This window comes from Euwallacea fornicatus, chromosome 18 (assembly GCF_040115645.1).
Source record: "Euwallacea fornicatus isolate EFF26 chromosome 18, ASM4011564v1, whole genome shotgun sequence".
Taxonomy (NCBI): domain Eukaryota; kingdom Metazoa; phylum Arthropoda; class Insecta; order Coleoptera; family Curculionidae; genus Euwallacea; species Euwallacea fornicatus.
Genome location: NC_089558.1, coordinates 3,081,952 through 3,095,357, shown reverse-complemented (window position 1 = coordinate 3,095,357; position 13,406 = coordinate 3,081,952). Strand labels below are relative to the sequence as shown.

The following is a 13,406-nucleotide window of genomic DNA, read 5'->3' as shown; positions in this document are numbered from 1 at the left end:
AAAAAAGTATCAAACGGGCCTGTCCGGGATTTGAACCCGGGACCTCTCGCACCCGAAGCGAGAATCATACCCCTAGACCAACAGGCCGTTAAAAGCGAATAGGTCTGATTGTACTTAAGCATTCAATTCAGAATAAAAAATTTTATTATTTATTATAGTTATATCTTTAATAATTTGTTTATACACTCCACCCTACGTCTTTCTTAACATACTAATTTATTAAAATCATGCTCATGACACTGTCACCTAACCTCACAAGTAGAGATCAGCAGGTACTTTTTGTGATCCCCTCGTGGTTTTCTTCTATAACGATACACTCTGAATCAAACCAAACCGTTTTATTTAGCAATTTCGCACGAATCCAAGAGAAATGAATGAAAATAAAACAGTAGACTTATACAGGGACACTCCAGTGAGATATTTGGGTACGTACAGCTGCTATGATTAGAAAATTGGCCCTAGAATTACCTTTGAATACGATTTAAGGTTACGCGAATGAAGTAGGTGAAGCGTTCAGATCGATTATAGGCACAAAGTGGGTCAATGTAACCTACGGAATTGCCACTCTGTATGTATTAGCAGATACAGGACATAAAAGTGTGAAATCTTACAAGGTAAATAAGAAATTATAAATTGTGTTCGTAATATTATTGATTGACTTCAGTTGTATATCGTCCATTGTTCCAGGCAACCAGCAATACAAGGTTCTGAAGACATAAAACATTTCTCCGCCATATTATCAAGGAACTATTCTAATTCGTTTTTATTATTCCAGGCAAATATAAATGAATTAAACCACAAATCGAAAGTAGCCTACACCACAACCGACACCTTAATATGGCAACTTCTGGCTTCAGTAGCCATTCCAGGATTCGCCATTAATCGAGTTTGCGCCTTTTCGTACTATTTATTGCAAAAAAGGAAGTCTTTGCCAACCAGTTCCAGAACATGGCTTGTTACTGTCATAGGACTCACTACTATACCGTTTATTATTAAACCTATAGATAGGTTTGTAGATTATATATTAGATGAAAGCTTACGCAAGTTTCAACCAAAATAGTAAACGATATTTTATAATAGTTATTATTGTTTTTTGCGATTAAAAAATAGTTGTAAAATGCTTGCAATAATAAACAATTTTACAGCTACTAGCTATTTTTTCAGTCATTTTCGCCTGTTTATATTCAGCTCTACACTTTGTTATATTCATGTTTTGTAGTTAAAAATAAAACATTATTCTACATATAAGGTTCAGTCAATTCGCTCCGCCCTTCCTCTCTATTAATAATACCACTCTTCCTTTCCGCTATCAGTTTACAAGAGCTCGTCAGTTTCACATTTCCAAATAATGTATTTCCATTTTGTTCATTTACTTCTTCGCTTCGATTGCCACAAAGTTCGTTTTGAACACTCAACCTAACAAGACTAATGACATTGGGACCTTCGTAGATGCTCAATATATTACTTATAATTCAAAAAATATAGAGGGAGATGTATCGATAAAAAAAAACGAGCCTCTATCTTCAGTACTTTCTTTATTATCAGATTGGAACAGCTACTCTGTACTTTTTAGCAGATACAGAACATGAACGTATATATGAGGTAAATGAAAAATCATATACTATGTATGTAATATTATTGATTAACTTTAGTTACATGGGTCCACAGTTCTATGAAACCAACAATACAGGGTTTTAAACAAATATATTTTTTATCACCATGTTGTCAAGAAACTGCTTCATTGATTTTATAATTCCAGATTAACATTAATGAATCACACCATATATTGAAAGTAGCCTATACCACATCAGACACCCTAATATGGAAACTTCTGGCTTCTGTAATCATTTCAGGAGTCACCATAAATCGACAATGGCGCATATGCGTTGCACCCCCGTGTACTCTATCACAATTCTGTTCTCCATTTACTTCTTTGCTTCTATTGCTTAAAAACCCGTTTCAAACTGTTTTGACTGTTTGTTTGAATGACTTCATAAATATTCAATAAACTGCCTGCAATTCAGAAGAAACGAGGGAAATATGTGGATGAAGAAATAAGTCTCTATCTTCGTTCTTACTCTTATTACCTTAGATTCTTACCCATACTAGAATATTATTCATTTCGGAGTACAACTCGTTATTTAGACGGAAGAATACTTTGAGCCAACGTGCCACGAGATTAGATTCAATATAGTGGTATGTTAATGGTTGCATTTTATCATATCACTTGGCAGTTTTATCTAAAATTTGTTTGCCATAATATCGCATTAAAGATACCTATTTTTACAAAAAGCAGGGGAAAAGTTGTCTTTGGAAACTGATTCTGCATGGGAAAAGAAAGATAATTGAACAATACTCAATTAGAAGATACACTACTAAATTAAACATTTCATCAGATCAACCTCGGTGTTCTCGAAAACTATTTCTTGCCTTTGAAACTTCTTCCTCAAATAAAGAGAAATTTGTTATTTAATATCGTATTTTCAGCAAATAAAACGTAAATTTGGACGAATTTTTCCATCGTCGCTGTTATTTCACAATGCAAATTCCATAAAAATCATATAATCGTCTGGCATCACCCAAGAACAATTGACCAATGACCCTTTCGCAAAAACCAAAGTAATGTTCACATTCAGTGTCAACCTAGAAGAATAGTGGTGGTTGTGTAACAAGTCATGAAGGTGACCTGCTATAACCATTAAAGACTAAAATGGATGCATTGTCCTAGATTACCACTTATATTTGCGAAAATAAAAAATAAAGTGATTGTATTTAGTAACTACTGCTAAGAGAACTTGGTACGATCATATCTAAAAACTCAGACATGTTGGGGTTCATATTTCAAGACTTAATGGGAAGTTCGATGGTATCTAACTTCCTAATATATCTTCTCCTAAGTACGGTAACTGTGTACTGTTTAGGGGTATTATGGAAGAGAAGGAGATTATACAGAGAGTCAATGAAACTTTCAGGACCTTTGGCTTTACCCTTCATCGGATCTGCCCTTCATTTCATGGGGAATCCTTATGGTAAGTTTCGGACAACTTCAACATACATCATATTTCCATATACTCAATATTTACGTTTATCACTACTAGAACACAGCTTCTTTAAGTCACCTTAAATTATGATAAGACACCTAGGTAATATCAAACGTGCAACAGAAAATGGTTGGCTTACATGACTAGTTGCTTATATTCAACACATCCAAACCGCTCTGAACTGAAATATTTGGGATCAAAATTAGCCCTGAAGACATTCCAGAATGTTGAATAAATTGAGAAAAGTCAAACAGAGATGTTCGGGAATTTCGGAGATTCTTATTCTGGTTCGAATGATTTATCAAAAGTTTAGAGAACCTGGACTAACTAGAGAAGAAGAAATCAATATTATGCATCAAATGTTGAAGAATTATGGGGCTCCAATGGGTGAGATACTCTCCAAACAGCTTCTTGTAACTAATCTACCCATGTACGTTTCCAAATGGTCACCACCAGCAATCTAATCCGTTGTCACAAGAAACGGGTTAGTTCAGGCTAGAACTCTTGCGAAAGCTATAATATTGCTCAACAGGATTGCTCAACTGGATCGCTCAGCTGCATTTCCATTAGACTCGCCGCCTTAAGGGAGGCATGACTGTCCTCTCCCTGGGATCCCTACGTGAGAAAGACAACGTTCATAATTTTCTCTTACTTTTCAGACATTTTTGGAGAAATAACTAACATGTTCGCCCAATATCCTCCCATCTTCAGAGTCTGGTTCGCAAACAGAATGTTCTACGCAGTCTCAGACGCTAAGTACTTCGAGCTTTTACTTACAAGTCCCCATGCCCTCAAAAAAGAGAACCTTTACAGTATGGCATCTCCAATTCTTGGACAGGGTCTTTTCACTGCATTGTCAGGTATTAATCCAGAGCTTGAAAAGTGACTTTTCGATCTTAAAGAGCTAATTTTAGTACCACATTGGAGGAAACATCGGAAGCTAATAATCCCGACTTTCAATCAAAAGATCCTGGATGGATTTGTGGAAGTTTTCGTACAACAATCGGAGATTCTTGTTCGAGTTCTAGAAAAGAGTGTTGGAAAGGGGGAAATTGACGTGCTTAAAATTATGTCTGCCTGCACTTTGGACATTATTACTGGTATAAAGCACTTATAACGCTACAAGCGGTAAAACCATGGTCAGGTATTTTTTTAGAGACAGCAATGGGTGTTCAACTAAATGCTCAGACAACTGATTGCAAAATAGCAGAGCTATTAGACAGGTACAAGCACCATTATTATGACTAAGTTCTCTGATAGTTCAACTTGTTTATAGATTACTTGAGATCATCATGACCAGAATTTTCAATATAATTTATCATAGTGAATTCATTTTCAAGCATTCCCAAATGGGAAGGGACTTTTATGCTTTTACCAAGGAAATTCGCTCCCTGGCTCATAAGGTATTTTCTGAAAAAAAAAAACGAATTCAAATGTAAATCTAATGCTTATTTCAATAGATTCTTCATAAGAAAAGAACGATTCGGGCCATGAAATCCCCAGATGAATTAGAATATGATCCAGGTTAGTATCATGAAAAGTCCAACTCCATAAAAATCGAAAAAATAGCTTTCAGGAAAAGGCAGGCTTTTCTGGATTTGCTCATGGATATAAACGAAGAGGGGGGATTGAAATTTACAGACGAAGAGCTAATGGATGAAACAATGACTATAATGACCGCAGTAAGTTATGATGGTGGATAATCAACCAATTTTATCAAACAAGATACCATGGACTTTATTCCTTTACTCCTGAATACCTTCCGAATTGATAATTGAAAAAAGTATAAACAAAAGCTTCCAAAAATATAGAAATGATCAATAAAAACATTCCACATCAATCACTGAAAATTGAAGAAATTTTCTAATTTTGTCTGACCAAATTCTCTTTTGCTCCCACTGTTTTTATTAACCTATGACTCAAGCCAATCTTAGCTGATGCGAAACATATAACCATCTTCTTCTAATACATGTCTTTAAGATGGCAACACGATTCGGATCAAGTGGCGTTAAATATCCTTTATCACATTAGCACTGTGGTGGCAAATGGGAATTTCAGTAGTAAAAGTATCAATGTTAGGATGCTGCGAACGCGTACAGGAATCTTGAAATCAGTTAAAGACACAAATTTTAGTTAGTCCTTATATTATTTCGATAAAAGCTCGATCTATCACAGGGAACGGACACTAGTGCCTCTACCGACTGCTTTGTCTTAACAATGATGGGCCTTCACCAAAATATTCAGGTTAATTCCTTGGACACAGGTAATCATTATCTAATGCATTGTCTTACAGAATGAAGTTCTGAATGAAATCCTGGAGGTAGTAGGACCAACCGAAAGCATCAACCTAACGCACTTGCCCCAGCTTAAACTATTAGAGAGAGTCATAAAAGAAACACTACGATTATTCCCGGTAGGAGGGTTCTTCGTGAGAACCGCAGAACAAGACATTGATCTCGGTACAGTTTTCATCCCCTGTTCTTTAGAATCGTGATTAATGATATCACAGGTATCTGCACAATCCTCAAAGGCTGCTCCATAGTCTTCGGAGTCCTCAACCTGCACAGGAACGAGAAATACTATCCAGATCCTTACAAATTCGATCCCGACCGATTTCTACCAGAAGAAATAGCCAAGAGACCACCAGGTGCCTTCGTTCCATTTTCATACGGACCTCGAAATTGCATCGGTAAGGCTTGAGATGCTGATGACTCAGTAATTGCAGATTTAAACGTAGGAATGAAGTACGCGATTATGGCTATGAAAACCGTCCTGGCTAACGTATTGAGGAAATACAGAGTGTTCACCTCCTATCAGAGCGTTGAGGCGATTGAGTTGAAGACCAACCTGGTGCTGAGGCCACGGCATGGGTATAAAGTCTCTTTTGAGTTGAGGTAATTGCGAATGTGTAGTAATAAACCATAGTTTGAATCGTGTTATGTTTCATTTTTGTCACATCGCAAAGAAGAATCGAGCGACATCACTGAATCTCTAATGCTTGCAGATGCATTTTATGCACCATTCCCCTGCAATGTGGGACTTCCTATATGAATATGCACCGATCTTCCTACTTTCACCAAACGGCCCACTTCTCTCTCATACAAAATCAGTTGAAATTTTGCTTTCGTTCGCGTAAAAGTTATTAGAAAATGTAGCAATTCGATCCAGTAATATGTGTATTTATACTACAGGTAAGGGCGAATTTTAAATGCAATTAAATAATTGGAAGCAGAGAAGTATGAGCGAGTTTCGGGATAAGTTTGATGGTTCCGGCTTCAAGAATTAAAATTATCGGTAAAAGAGAAACTTTTGAAACTCACTTCTAGTTGCTTACTTAATTGAGTTTAGAACTTAGTGCAAGAATTTGAATGAATCCGTTCTCATATTCCTTTTTCTTTTATTGCAAACTCGATCAGAATATACATGAAACGGAAATAAATTGTTGCAGTAATTGAAATTTTCCTATCTACATCTAAAATATTTGTGAAATTTATTGCCGTTCGCAACAGGTTTATCTTGTACGTACTAAATTAACGGTTTGTGACATGTAGGGCGTTAAAGTTTCACTTGTTTTCCCCTCATTTGCTTTTAATAGCTTTCATAATTTGGGAAATATTTCGTCAAAATTTTGATGGCATTTAGATTCACCCTCCACAACCATAGGGTGGTGTACCCCTGATCATTTCTTTCCTTTCCAATCGTTTATTGAGACGTGCACCCCGTAGTAACGTTTGTACAAGACCAATTTAACCGCATCTTTTTTCTCTTACTCTTTTTCTTCTTAATTTTCTCTTTTTTGTTTCTTTTTTTCTTGTTCTTTTCTTTTTTTGTTACGAAACGGTCAGTAACGCAAAAGTTCGACAACGAAACAAAAACTATTCGTTTTTCATTTATTTACACATTTATTTAGTGGTATTCTCATTGACGGAAATTGGAGTAAAATTGTAATTTGCAAAAGTCCCTCTCTGTATAATGTGCAGGTGGTACCGCCGAAGCTTAAAACAAATTCACCGACCCTCTTGCCTATTTCAAATTAAAGCATTGAGTTCAAACCGATAACGAATGAATAACATTATTTTATCTACACGCTTTAGCAATTCAGGCAGCGATAAAACCAATAGAAGGGCAGAAATTGAATATAGAGCGCAAGAGCTGAAAGGAGGAGGACTGTGCTATGCTCTAATACATAATCGAATAATTCGAACTATGCTCGAATAAAACGTAAGAGTAACTACGCGATAACCTGAGGCATTAAAAGTTGGTTGAAAATCCTGCGAAAAATCGGGCGAATGCCTCATAAAAGATCTGGGTCAAGAGAGATGAAGGAAACAATTCTTCTTTAATGAACACTCCCGTGAGCGTTGAATGAAGACCAATGTTAGTTCAGGGTAGTCTAGGTCAGGCAAAACAGTGGCGTAGGTAATTATTTAAAAGATCCGTGAGGTAGAAAATCTCAGGTATCTAGACGAAAAAAATATACATGGTGTCTCAAGGAAAAGAGTCCACACGGTATATATTTTCGTCAGTTTGTAAAAAAACGGTAAAACACGTTAACTTTGATGAGAGGGCTACATCATTCGACGAAAAAGTTATTTTTGAAATTTCATCCCTTTACTACTGCGAACCACCTCTTCGAAGTTTTTCAACTGGAAGAAGGGTTTTGTGGTACTTCGTTTGAAAGGTAAATTTATTCTTAACACGATAAAATTTGTTTTTTTTTTTAATTTTTGTACGTCAGTCTTGTAGAAATTAAACAAAAACTCGATTTTAACCACTTTTACTGATATTTTATTTATTTTATGGCACGGAATGTTGAAAGTGACCTGCATTGACTTCCATGCGAATCTACAGCTAATCCTCAAAACGACGTCGCACATTATATAACATTTCTAATGTTATCGACTTGCGCTCTTTGACAATTCCTCGAAGGAATTGGATTGTGTTATAGATTTCGTTCTTCAAATGTCCCCGTTTGAAAATATCCAGGGAACTGAGGTCCACTCCTCTGGACCGTCCTTGCCAATCCATCTTCCAGTGAAATCTTCATCTAGAAATTGTCGGACAGTAGCAGCGTAGTGTGGACGCGCTCCATCTTGTGGAAAAACTAATTTTTGTTCTAAGAAGCGGGTCTTGGTGAAATATGTCAGTTATCCGGGGAAACATGGCGTTTTGTAGAAGTTGCAAACAGTTTTCTCCATTTAAGTTTCCTGGAATGAAAAATGGTCCAACTAATCAATGTAATCACCCAAAGTCCCTGCCCAAACGTTCAATTTTTGAGGTTGTTGAGTATGGGTCTCTCGGAACAAATGAGGATTCACCTCACTGCAGTAACGACAGTTATGTCTGTTAACTTTACCATTCAAATAGAACGAAGATTAATCAGAAAATGTTATTTTTTAAACAACAACAAAAAAGACATTCAGGGTTGACACTTTTTCCTGGTATACCAGGTATTCAGAGCTACTTTCTACGTCAGCGAATTTCCTAATAGACAATTCCCGAAGTTTCTCGCTTCATACAGATAAAGAGACACTTTCAGCGAAGCAGCGAACAGCTACTTTCCAACTTGGTCAACTAATTGACTATTGATTTTCATGATTCTAACTGCAAACTATTCTGGGAAAGCAGTTCGCATGTTAAACACGAATATGTTTTTAAGGCAGAAACTGCGACTTACGATGCTTGGGCGAGTACCTACGACCGCGTGGGTACCAGTTAATCGATTAAAACAATTGTAAGTTAATTTTATTCAGCAGGCTTAATCGCGAATTTTTCGGCCCATTGAAATTGCCACAACTGAGTCATGGACGAATAACACTGGCCGACATGAGTTTTGTGAAAATTGGAAAGGAGCCCCATTACAGAAATCTAATTTCTTGATAAGATTAGGGAGTCGCGCCCATCGCAGACTTTCACAGTGAAATCCAAATTTTCTCACGTCTCATACCGTTCATAGAATTCTTCTTTTTTCCATAATTTGAAGTGCCACGAAGATATCGACCAGGTTTAGAGGCATCACATTTCAGTCCAATTAAACGTCATAAATAATAATTATAGAAATTATATAAATATATATATATATACTCATATATTAATTTAATCGTAAGCGATCGTCAAAAAATTAAGAGAAATTGTTGTTAAAAAGGTAATTTTGTTGACCTGTGTAATTTTGTAGCTGATTCGTTTTGATCTTGCAGAACACAGTAGCAGATCGACTTTGTTACTCCACTGTTGCTAACTGAAATGAGGTAGGTATTATATAAAATTAAACAGGAAATTCGAGGAAGATATTGATTTAATGCTCATATCTGTCCCATCCTTTGATAAATATTATCCCCCTGTGATGCTTTATTTACGCGATAACGGACATATTAACTAACTTTTGTTGCTAATTTGGACTTATAATTATTCTATTTTTTTTGTTTAAATTTTCTTTTATCTGTATACTTTTTATTTCTAATTTTCTTATTTTACATATATCTTTCATTTCTAGTTCTTTTTTTAATTTAATTGCACCTGTATGAACTCCTCACTAATTTCAAAGGATTTAAACCGCAATTGTCAAACACATTGCACTTCTTTCAGATTTTGATACAGTTCTCGACCCCTAATTATGGGAGACCACCATAAATCGAATTATTCTCCCTCCATTTCCGACTTTTACTCTCATACAAAAGTATTCATAACAGGTGCCACAGGTAAGCTTAAAAACTATTTATTTTCGTCCACTTTAATGCCAGTTTTTTAGGATTTGTCGGCAAGGCCCTTGTGGAAAAGCTGCTCCGGTCATGTCAAAAATTGGACGCAATCTTTGTTTTAATAAGACCAAAAAGGGGAGTGGCTGTGGAGCAAAGGCTAAACGATTTGCTTAAAAATTCGGTAAGTCCCATTCCAAGTCCGTGACGCAGATAGCTTTATTGGACCCCTAGGTATTCAATAAACTGAGGGAGAAAACTCCGGATGTTTTTGAAAAAATCAAACTTATCTCTGGGGATGTTGGGCAGCCCAACTTGGGGCTCTCCGATGGAGATCGGCAATTTCTCATTGAAAATATTAACATAGTGTTCCATTCAGCCGCCACAGTAAAGTAAGTTCATTAATGCTGTAAGAGCACCAAATCATCTGCAATAAATAATTTCAGGTTTAATGAGAATCTAAAAACTGCTGTAGATTTGAATACGTTAGGGACGAAGAGGGTCCTCAACCTATGCCGGAAAATGAAAAAGTTGAAAGTGAGTAGCTAAAGCAAATAGTAAATGACAAGAGCACATTTTAGTCAATTAATTTGAATGTAGAGCTGCATTCATGTATCTACTGCCTTCTCCAACTCAGATAAACGAGTGGTAGAAGAGAGAGTCTATACACCCACTTATGACGCCCATGCGGTCTTGAACATAGTTCAAAACCTCCCTGAAGACATCGTTGAGGCCTTATCGCCACGTTTAATTGTGAGTTTTACCACTTTTTTTTCATATAAAATTTTATAAATTTTAGGGGAAACACCCAAATACCTACACGTTCACCAAAGCCCTGGCAGAACAACTGGTTCAAGAAAATTCCGGAAATATCCCCACTGCCATTGTACGTCCATCAATAAGTCAGTACTCTAATACCTTGACTACCATTGAAACCTCAAACTCCCCATTCAATTCCTAGTTACTCCAGCTTGGAAAGAGCCTTCTCCAGGCTGGGTGGACAATTTCAGTGGAATCACCGGTATTATGATGGAATGCGGAAGAGGCACAATCCGATCCATAATCGCAGATGAAAATTGCCAAATGGACTTGGTCCCAGTTGATATTGTAGTCAACACTCTCATAACAGCTGCCTGGCATGTTGTAACACACAAGTGAGTACCCGCTCAAATCACCATGGGAGAAATAACACCTGAGGTAGGTCAGGTGATCTTCAAGTATACAACTGCACCAGTGGATCTTTAAACCCAGTTACATGGAAAGAGTTTGGCGAATACACTCACAAACAAAGCCATAAGTATCCCAGTAAATACGTCACATGGTATCCGGGGTTTACCTACACTACCCGAAGGTTTCTGCATTGCATTTACGCCACTTTATGCCATAATATACCATCGGCTTTGTTGGATTTATCGTTAGTCTGTGTAGGAAAGAAGCCCATGTAAGTTCGTTAATAATATAAAATAAACACAATAAATCTAAATGATGCAATTTCAGGATGTTAAAATTCTCGAGGAAAGTTAACCAAGCATTGGAAGCAGGGAGTTTCTTTGCGGTCCATGAATGGGTTTTTAGTTCAGCTTCGTATAGATCTTTAATTCAAGCAGTTCATACCATGGAGGATAGCGAGAGATTTCCTGTTGATTTCAGTTTAGGAAGTGGTTTTGAGTGGGAGGATTATGTAGGAGTGTTCCTGAAAGGAGTCAGAATTTATGTCTTGAAAGATGAGATGACCAGTCTTCCGAGAGCAAGGACGAAGCTTAATAGGTGAACAATATTTAATAGGTGTATTTATGCTACCTTGGCACGGTACCTAAATACCCATTTTATACTTATCTTTAATGTAAATTTATGTTTAACTAACTAATTCTATTTTAGGTTGTATTGGTTCCAGAAAGTACTACAATTTATCCCATACGTGATTGCGTTAATATTAACAAGACAAATGATGAAGAGTCTTCAATGATGTACCTGTATATCAGTTATTATGTAAAATATATTTTATTTAATTCAATCGTAAATCAATAAGAAGTATACAATTACATATAATTAAATTAGTTCGTTAGTATTATACAAAAACAATCAGTCACCATCTTATCAAGGCTTCTTCATGTAATCACTCTACTGTCATCATATATGTGATTGTATTGTTATTAACAGACAAATCTTGAAGAGTCTGCAATGTTGTATCTAAATACTAGTCGAACATTGTTATTTTTTTATCTATTTGTTAAATTTTTTATAATTCCTAATTTTATAAATTAAATTATGTTATTTTCTTATTTTAATATTTAAGATTAAGATGTGTCAAAACCTAAAGGTTAAAAAAATCAACTAATGAATATATATAGTCTAGAAATTTAACTTTGACTAAGTGTGTATTCAATAGATACCTGCCTAGTCAAAACCAACTTCGTATTTTTTTAAATATGTAAACTTTGTATTATCTCTGTAGTTTTATTTTAATTAAAAAAATGTGTTATTAATTCATTCAATCACTCCACAATAATAGTTCTACAGTTACATCCAATCGAATGAATTCATTACTTTAAAAAAAATTATATCCTTCGCCATCTAATCAAGATTTCTTCGTGTGGTCTACATATTTTTCAAACCACTTAGGAAAAAAAGGTGCAAGTGTCCTGAAACATCTCATAATATTCATATTTATTATTACTTTTGATTTAAATAATTATTTTAAGAAAAAAATATAAAAAACAGCTTAAACATAGATTTGTTTTTGTTCCAGACATCAGCTAATTGCATTTGAATAACTGCATCACCAATTCAATAATTGCAAGTCCAAATAATTATTGCATTATTCCCAGGTACATGTGGCTATTCGTTAGTGATCTTAAACAATTGCCCTCAAAATGACAATTGTCGCAAAATATTGATCATACATTTAATTAATTCAGATTAGCGCACTGCGTAGTCGAGTTCGGGCTCTACACGCCTGCATTCTCCAACCAATGTTGCCAATACTTTTACGAGTCACCTCGACTCCTTGATATAAAAATACCCCCGATATCCGACGAATTATTGAATGTATTTATTATTTGGCAATCACGTTTGCAGCAAGAATTATAACAAGTCATTTATCTCCGTTTTATCAGCGTAAAGTCATCAAAGAATTTGAGGGAAGTTGTGACGATATTCACTCAAAATTCCATGAGATATCAAGTGGAAGGGAAAGATTGTGGATAACCGGCGACATGTGTTTCTATTTATACGAAATATACTCATATTTCCTTAAAAAGGATGGAAAGGAAAAGAATATGAAAACCGTAGACAGGCATTAGTTCATTTATTTTGTACTCCCTTCCCTCTTTAAATTTTCTTTTTACCAGATCTTCGTCCAGAATCTCCCCAATGGTATTGCCATGGATACCAATGGTGGGAAGCTTCAAATGAGAACGTATTTGCGCGTTCATGTGTGGAAACGGCTTTTCCGCTAAAAGTAGTGTAAATATTCTTTTCTTTTCTTTCCTTTCTGGGAACACACATATGCATATGTCTTCGGAGAAATGCACGTATATACCTAATAAAACCAATAAGTAGAAACACGCATCGCAGGGTTGCCCAATTTTTCAATCTTCTCTACCTTGACACTCATGGATTTCTTTTATGGACATATGTGATGCAAGTGTAGTTTTAGTCTTATATACAA

General features: G+C 35.8%; 3 protein-coding genes and 1 non-coding gene across 8 annotated transcripts; 3 read left to right on the top strand and 1 right to left on the bottom strand.

The window, feature by feature from the left end:
• Positions 1 to 15: 15 nt before the first annotated feature.
• On the bottom strand, positions 16 to 87 carry TRNAP-CGG (transfer RNA proline (anticodon CGG)). The gene has a single exon. It is a non-coding gene; the product is annotated as a tRNA-Pro (tRNA).
• An 81-nt stretch (positions 88 to 168) lies between these two features.
• LOC136344811 (mitochondrial fission process protein 1) lies at positions 169 to 1,211 on the top strand. The gene is made up of 3 exons (XM_066292607.1): positions 169 to 425; positions 487 to 614; positions 776 to 1,211. The coding sequence occupies exons 1-3, from the start codon at positions 371 to 373 to the stop codon at positions 1,058 to 1,060; spliced, it is 468 nt and encodes a 155-aa protein (XP_066148704.1). The 5' UTR covers positions 169 to 370; the 3' UTR covers positions 1,061 to 1,211.
• A 1,584-nt stretch (positions 1,212 to 2,795) lies between these two features.
• LOC136344830 (cytochrome P450 4C1-like) lies at positions 2,796 to 5,952 on the top strand. Of its 3 annotated transcripts, none has more exons than XM_066292663.1 (11): positions 2,796 to 3,029; positions 3,701 to 3,901; positions 3,956 to 4,141; positions 4,198 to 4,264; positions 4,318 to 4,444; positions 4,502 to 4,565; positions 4,611 to 4,723; positions 5,217 to 5,285; positions 5,335 to 5,500; positions 5,551 to 5,730; positions 5,779 to 5,952. In XM_066292663.1, exons 1-11 carry the CDS (start codon positions 2,825 to 2,827, stop codon positions 5,937 to 5,939), a joined length of 1,539 nt encoding a protein of 512 aa, XP_066148760.1. In that variant the 5' UTR covers positions 2,796 to 2,824; the 3' UTR covers positions 5,940 to 5,952. The 3 variants fall into 3 exon arrangements, with proteins under 3 accessions (XP_066148760.1, XP_066148759.1, XP_066148762.1); XM_066292662.1 differs by having other exon boundaries at positions 4,186 to 4,264; XM_066292665.1 differs by lacking the exon at positions 2,796 to 3,029 and adding an exon at positions 3,170 to 3,525 and having other exon boundaries at positions 3,574 to 3,901; positions 4,186 to 4,264.
• A 261-nt stretch (positions 5,953 to 6,213) lies between these two features.
• LOC136344831 (putative fatty acyl-CoA reductase CG5065) lies at positions 6,214 to 12,211 on the top strand. 3 transcript variants are annotated; one of them, XM_066292668.1, is made up of 12 exons: positions 6,214 to 6,232; positions 9,239 to 9,289; positions 9,627 to 9,739; positions 9,790 to 9,920; positions 9,971 to 10,128; positions 10,183 to 10,273; positions 10,337 to 10,489; positions 10,536 to 10,638; positions 10,698 to 10,890; positions 10,938 to 11,177; positions 11,234 to 11,503; positions 11,615 to 12,211. In XM_066292668.1, the coding sequence occupies exons 3-12, from the start codon at positions 9,655 to 9,657 to the stop codon at positions 11,700 to 11,702; spliced, it is 1,512 nt and encodes a 503-aa protein (XP_066148765.1). In that variant the 5' UTR covers positions 6,214 to 6,232; positions 9,239 to 9,289; positions 9,627 to 9,654; the 3' UTR covers positions 11,703 to 12,211. The 3 variants fall into 3 exon arrangements, with proteins under 3 accessions (XP_066148765.1, XP_066148764.1, XP_066148763.1); XM_066292667.1 differs by lacking the exon at positions 6,214 to 6,232 and adding an exon at positions 9,030 to 9,186; XM_066292666.1 differs by lacking the exon at positions 6,214 to 6,232 and having other exon boundaries at positions 9,183 to 9,289.
• The last annotated feature ends 1,195 nt before the right edge of the window (positions 12,212 to 13,406 follow it).